Source organism: Acyrthosiphon pisum, chromosome A2 (assembly GCF_005508785.2).
Source record: "Acyrthosiphon pisum isolate AL4f chromosome A2, pea_aphid_22Mar2018_4r6ur, whole genome shotgun sequence".
NCBI classification, from domain to species: domain Eukaryota; kingdom Metazoa; phylum Arthropoda; class Insecta; order Hemiptera; family Aphididae; genus Acyrthosiphon; species Acyrthosiphon pisum.
The window spans coordinates 82,259,841-82,267,262 of NC_042495.1; the positions used below are offsets into that span (position 1 = coordinate 82,259,841).

General features: G+C 30.2%; 1 protein-coding gene across 1 annotated transcript in view; it reads left to right on the forward strand.

Moving 5' to 3' along the window:
- LOC100163415 (COBW domain-containing protein 1) overlaps positions 1-1,140 on the forward strand; it is a 34,562-nt gene extending 33,422 nt beyond the window's left edge. Inside the window, exons 12-13 of the mRNA XM_029490374.1 lie at positions 75-198; positions 1,009-1,140. Of these exons, the coding sequence (XP_029346234.1) occupies positions 75-198; positions 1,009-1,091 (207 nt within the window). The 3' untranslated portion in view covers positions 1,092-1,140. The remainder of the gene's footprint in view (positions 1-74; positions 199-1,008) is intronic.
- Positions 1,141-7,422: the final 6,282 nt, after the last annotated feature.

Below are 7,422 nucleotides of genomic sequence, written 5' to 3' on the forward strand. Positions count from 1 at the left end.
TCGACGGAGTGTGTATGTGTGTGTTATATATTATATTATAGAGTTGTAATGTTTGTGTATAACGTGTGTTACAGGGCGTAATCAGATTCGCCGACGGTTCAATTGCTATGATACAAAGTGTCTACGACATGTACGAGTTTCAGGAGTTATCCAACAGTCTATCCGAAGTACCACCGGGCAGTAGAATTATTCTTATAGGCAAGTAATTTTTTTTTTATCTTCTATATACTGGTTAACGTTTTTGGTTATCTTTTTCGACACATTCGTTAAAATAATGCATTTTTAAGTTTAAATTATAATTAAATTATTAAATGCAAAAATAAACATTTTCGTTTGTGTAGAACTAAATATTAGGTATATTGGTGGTGAATTAAACTTTCCAATCTAACCAAATACACATTTATCTTTTTTGTGTAATATTTTATCACAATAAAATAATTTTTTTCCAAAATATTACTATTTTTGTTCTACGGCTGAAGGCAAACTTATATTTATGTTGAAACTTTCCATTCGAGATTTTAAACCAATGAAAGCATTTTAGCTGTAATAAAAAAGGAAAACGGGGAATGTATTTCACCGCTATCCTTTAATTATAATATTAAATATAAGAAAATGTTAATAATATTTGGTAAAAATTACAAGTACTAACCTATGTTTATTCGTTTTTTAATTGAAACAAACTTAGGAAAATTGTTGATAACTGGTTTTGTGTAAAATGTCATATTTTTCCCTAATTGTTGATAAAAGTAGGTACCTACTAGGAATTGAATTCTTTACTTTTGACCAACTAAATTCACTTTCCTACTAGAATAGATATTGAAGTTCTAAAGCATCTAACTGATGTAAAACTTTTACAGTAAAAGGTGGTAACAGGTAAAAAAAATAAATACACATCATGATGAATTCAATACATATATTCATCGCTCCGCTCTGAATCTAAAATGCATTCAAAGATTAAGAGTCATTAAAATGTTTGTTATTATATTAATATATATTTTATTTTTTCAGGAACATTTTTGGACAAAGCCGAATTAAGCTGCTTACTTACTAAATGTATAGATTCTGAAAATGAATCACTATCCTGCAAATAAGTTGTAAATAAAATTCGTGAACAATTCTAATCGGTGGTCGTAATTTTCATTAATAATCATAATATTATGTAAATAAAAACATATTTTGAAAAAAAAAATTATTTTAATATCATGTTGTTATTTTAATAAATTATAAATGTGAACAGTGTACACAATTATGAAATCTACTGCTGAAAATATATTGAATAGGTGCTAAATTAATCTTAACCTTACATAGCATCCCTTTACCAACTTCTCATTAATATCTACTATATTTTTATTATCAAGCCAAAGGTCTTAGGTTACTTACTATATGTGTATTGGAATAATATTATTCGCTTATACATTTTTGTATATTATACTCTTATAGCCTATGTTGGAATAACTCCTTCAAACGTCATGATAACCACTACATCTATAAAAACAATAAAAAATCCCAATGCAAATATAAAGAAAATCACCATGATCTACAATAGCTTTGCCACCTAAGCTGCAAAGTGGGTGAATATCCCCCCCCCTGCCACCTCACTCTTACGGGGGCTTCTCTTAACATATTTTCAAGACAAATCGATACCTTCGTGGAATATTTGATACCAATTTGAATATTCAACTTGCGCATATACCTATACTGTAGTTATAATATTATAAAATATTTATAATAATTACTGTATAAACGGTCATCGACATCGTTGTAATCAATCTATATCCTAAAACATTTCGATGAGAGCTGTCTGCTGTCTTATATATAGAGTGGCATAAGATTCTAAGTTCTTATGAATCAAATATTTTTCTGTACATTTTTAAGCAGACGATGAAAATGTTTTTGTATCTTAATCAAAATTCGAACGATTAGTTTCAAAAGTAGTAAAATACCTACGTGCATGCGTAAAAATCATAATGGTTTTAATTAAAATATAATATAATAAATAATTTATAATGTACCTACCTACCAATGTAGTGGGTACTTATTAAACACGGATCATTTTTCAAATCACAAAATATTCGTAGATTTGTTGTCACTTTCCTTAATATTATACAGTCCTTTAGTCACATAGTTAAATAACTCAAAAACTACACATTCAAATTCGGATTTGAATACAGCCATACAGGTACCTATCTATATCATTTTTCGGAATGATCGTCTGCGTAACAGTAACAAATATTTTCATTTGAAAAGGAGAAGTTTGTACAGGTCATGTGATTTTTAAATAACACTGAAAATCCAAGTATTTTAAATTATGGACCTATTAGGCAGGTATATAATTGTATCTAGTTGAAAATTACAAAAATCAGAATTATTTAAAAAACGAAAAACTGCAGCGGATGAGCGAACGCTTGGTGAATCACGTACGTATGCTAACATAATATATTATATCTACTGGAATACGTCGCCAAAGACGTCGTTTGTAAACGACGGAAACCAATTGTTTCGGCGACAAAGGCACTCGATCCCCCCGTGAGAGGCGTCGTTGAAATCAAATAAATGACTGCGGCCCTGTGGCGTCAACGGGCGCACTATTAGTCTTTCACGGCCGGGCGCGGTTATACTGCTCTAAATGTGCTAACGTCCTTCACAACCTACTGCACGACTACGTCGAAATGAAAACTCGTGGGTTGCGGCGGAGAAGATGGAAACAGTGCGCGAGAAGAAAATAGCCGAGGAAACAGAATAGAAAAGAAACCGTTTGAACGGGTCGTCGCCGTGAATATTATACCCGCATGTATATACCTATATCGTGTAAGTACGCATCACGAGTCTTGCTGGTAATCGAGTAGTGACTTAAACATTACTATATATAATATAAATAGGCCCCTCGAGCGAAAGTCCGATTTTAATTAACCGTATTCGGAGGTGTGTCAAATAAATAATGTTTTCGCCGCCGCTGTTTGAATAATCACGCGCGATGGCCCCGGGCTGGTCGACAACCATCGCAATCGTTTGTAGTCGTCTTTTCGGGAAATATACTTTATATATTATTATATTGTAACCTCGAAAGCCGCCCATTTCCGCCATTTTTCCCTGTTAGTCGCCGAAACGATACTCATCTTCGTTTATATGATATAGGAATATTATAATATAATAGGTAGAGAAAGGCGGGGCAGAATCGTACTATTAGGCATTGTAGAATAACTTAGAACATTTTAAGAAATTTTGACATTTCGAAATTGGATTGTGTAACTACATTACAAATATTGTCAACATCAATAATATTTAAGCATTTTTAAAAAATCAGAAATCTTGACGTGTAGGTACTCAAAAAACATGCTTAGCCACGGTGAGCAATCATATTGCGACTAGACCAACGTTTCAGCATCGGTCAGAAATAATTAAACGCTGATGTAGAAAAACAATCTTTTATTTACGTTAAAAATAAAAATGTTATAGTTTCTGCTGTTATATTTAGTATTAAATTAATACACCATTAACTAATAACTATGAATAATAAAGTAAAATGTATATGAATGTGGTATTTTATATTGTTTTGTATTTAAAAGCTATTCAGTTTAAACTTAATAGCTATTAAGGGGGAGGTGATGATTTTATTTTTTAGCTATTTCGTGACGTTGAAAATATTTAGAAACGCTGAACTAGACAATGACTCACATAAGTAGATTTAGGTACTACAATACTTGGATCCAATATACTATGTGTATATATATATATATATAACTTGATCTGATTCTATCGTTTTGCATACTACTCATATTTATATATGCAACCAGAAAGTCCCGTGATCATAGATCTATAGGCTTTCGCTAAATCATTCGGCAAAATCAAGCAAATGTGCATATTATTATTTTCAGTTTGAAATCAATAAAAATTTTCTATTTATATCTAAGATTTTAAAATGTAATACAAAATTCCTCATAACACGTCATGAGTCATACATTTTAACAAAAAAAAAAGTTAACTCAGTTTTTTTAATAAATACTTATTTTAAATAATTTGAACTAAATTAGATATTTAAACGAAGAATTTGGACGAAATTACATATTAAAAACCTAGAACAACGATTTTAATTATTTTGTTGTAATTTAAAAATATTATTCGTGGGTACTTGAAACTTTTAAAGTATTTAGGTAAGTATATTGTTAAAAAAATATTGTAAAATAGGTTATTTGTTGACATAAATTACTTGAATAGCAATAAGATCGTAAAATATATACTTATTAGTATTTAGGCAGACTGTCTTCCCTCAGAATCATTTATCGTATATTATAATGATTTTGTATAATTTAATTCAAATTTAACGCATCCACTACGTTGACCCCTCCAGCCATCTAGATACATGCTGTAAAGAGGAAAATAGTTTTCTACGCATGTTTAAAAGATATGTTTTCAAGATACTTTGACATACTTTCTTATATTAAATGTCAATAAAATTGTTTTCGTTTGGTTAAAATACTTGAAAATTGAATACAAGGTCCCTATAATATATTGTTATAATAATAGTTAAAATATATTAAAGATACAATCATCTAATTGGAAATTTTAAATAGAAGTGCATACTGTATATTTCAAATATTTTTTTAACAATATTTATTATTAACAGAGTTCTAGCTAAATTAACTACACTCAGGTGAGAGAACGTGCGGATTCTGCGCATCCCTCCGCGTCACCATGCTATCGAAACCGGTTTCTCAATGGCAGGGCATTGCGTGGGGAAACCAGTTTTCGTCGTTGCGTGGCGCGGTCTCTCGCTGAACAGAGTATAGAAATTATTGTAGCTTATTTTCATAATTTCATTAGATACTATTCCCCACGGCCCACATTACAATGCAGTCTAACACCTATAGCAACCAATAAATAAAAAAAAAAATACTAATTTCTATTATTACTATTATAATTTTCAACCAATGTGTAACAGAGTTACAAGAAACCAAAAAACCCAGCAATACCATCATACAGAGAAACACAGATTGACGAGTGAGGTATAAAGATACCTTATGACGTAAATACATAGTAGTCTGTGTGATTCGCAAGTGGCAACGGGTGTAATGCACCAATCACAGCACGCGTATAGATACAAACTTTTTGTATAAATACAGGTGTATTTCATCCGAGCATGCACTCCATCTTCAACTCTTAAACATACAAATCAACAGAAAACTAAGAGTCTTGGAGCCAACACGAAGAGTACCGTTGAAAACACCATTCCGGCCGAAGACTTAGGTACTGCGAAGAACGTAATCGTTCTCTTAGCACTGTAGCAGACCAATATTGTCACCAGCGGCATAATTATTAAAACCAATAGCAACCATTTACAAAAAAGCATTTCCATCGTAAATCTCTAAATCCCTGTTTGAGCACCTCCCCGAGTTTTAATTTACCTTTTTTTAAATTATCCAATATTACTCAGGAATAATTCAGCATTCTAATGGTGAAAGAATTTTTGAAATCGGTCCAGTAGTTTTGGAGTTTATTCGTTACAAACATCCTAACCTTTCCTTTTTATGATATTAGTATAGATTAAAAAAAAACATCATTGTTAAACCATATGTTCCCGAAATAATAAGGTATCATAAAAATTAGTGATATCCGCCAAACTCCGTGTAAAAAAATAATATATTGAACCACGCATGATCATGTGTGTCAGTCGACACTCGACAGACATAACACTAGAAAAAAAAACAATTTGATATACTTATACCTATTTATAGGTATCTATTTTTATTATTTTAATATCTATATTTACATTTTGGGAATAGAAGGAATAAAGAAATAGACTATTATAATAAGTGTACATATTTTAACTATAATAAATTATTATCATCATCACAATACGTTTTTACTTGAAATTTCACGAATATTATCAAACCATCTTGCAAGGTGTTAATTATTTCAAAGAATCTTCCATCAAAGTGTTATTTTATTTTATTATGACCCCCATAATGTTATAGGTACTTTCCGAATAATGTAAATTGTGAACAATAAAAAGTAGGTACATATTATAATTTATTTTATAATATAATACCTAGGTACACTGCATTTTTGAACTTTAAATAACTTTATTCACATGAATTGTTTCTTAAAAACTATTAGGAAATATTATCACTTTTGACCTTTCTGTTATACCTACCAGCGCAATTTCTATTATTTTCCCATCGATAAATTCTCTGGAACTATGTATAAAACTTTACCATTTGTAGTGCAATTCCGTTCTTAAAAAACTGTTTTTAAAGAATCATACTATTATATTATATAGGTACCAGGTATACAGTATACCTACTACGTTAATTACGAAATCAACGTTTATCTAAGTTATTAAAAAAAAATTAATCATCAGTAACCTTCGTTTAGGTTTTACCGGTTTTTATTTTTATATTAAGTTAGTTTTTATTGAGTTGACTAAAAAAGCTGTGCAAAATAATTACCATGCTGAATTATGCCAAAACGGCAAATACGGTCAGTTTATAATATTATATTACCAATATGGCAATATAGACAGACATTCGTTCAATGATAGATGGTAAACGTGTTATTATATTATTATTTATGTAAATGACCATATGTTCCATAATAAACACGTTATCTTTTTTATATTATATAAAAGACAAACAATAATGTCTGTACTGGTGTCCTTTATGCATTCCTAAATCTTTCATCCGATTGCGATGAAATTTGGCATAGAGATAGATTACATTTAGGGGAAAAGAGATATTTATTAAGGCTTTATTTTGTCCTACCCAGGGAGGTTCTCAAACAAGGGATTTAAACGGTGTCTCGAGTTCGAACCACGAACAACGAACTACATTGACAATTTTATTTCATTGCTTTTTTTGTAAATTTTTGTTTATAAATGGTTGCTATTGGTTTTAATAATAATAATAATAATAATTATTATTATTATTATTATTATTACTATTATTAATTGCATTGTTCTTACATTGTTTTTTTTTTCTTATTTTTACTTTTTTATTTTTCTTCTTTATCTATATACATGTAGGTTCGAATGTTTAGTTTTTTTTTTATTAATCGGATTTATAGTTAGTAACATAATCGGAACAGTTAGATTAGGATCTTGAATTAACTCATTGTATAACTTTGATACTTTATAGTTAAATTATACATTTATACACTTCGTACGCACCATGCCTACCTGGCAATATACTGCTCGCATTATCACAAAAACCTAGCAATAGCAGCCTGCAGCAGGGCATTGCCGTGTCAGATAGTATTTAATATAACTGGTTGTGTTGTACAATATAGTTTTATGTCATATATACGATTATCGCTGTGTGCGGTGTTATTATGAACGCGAATAGAGTCGACGACGATGATGACAAGGGCGCGGATTTTTATGTAATAAAAAAGTCAAAATATATAAATATTTATGTTGTTATTTTTGCC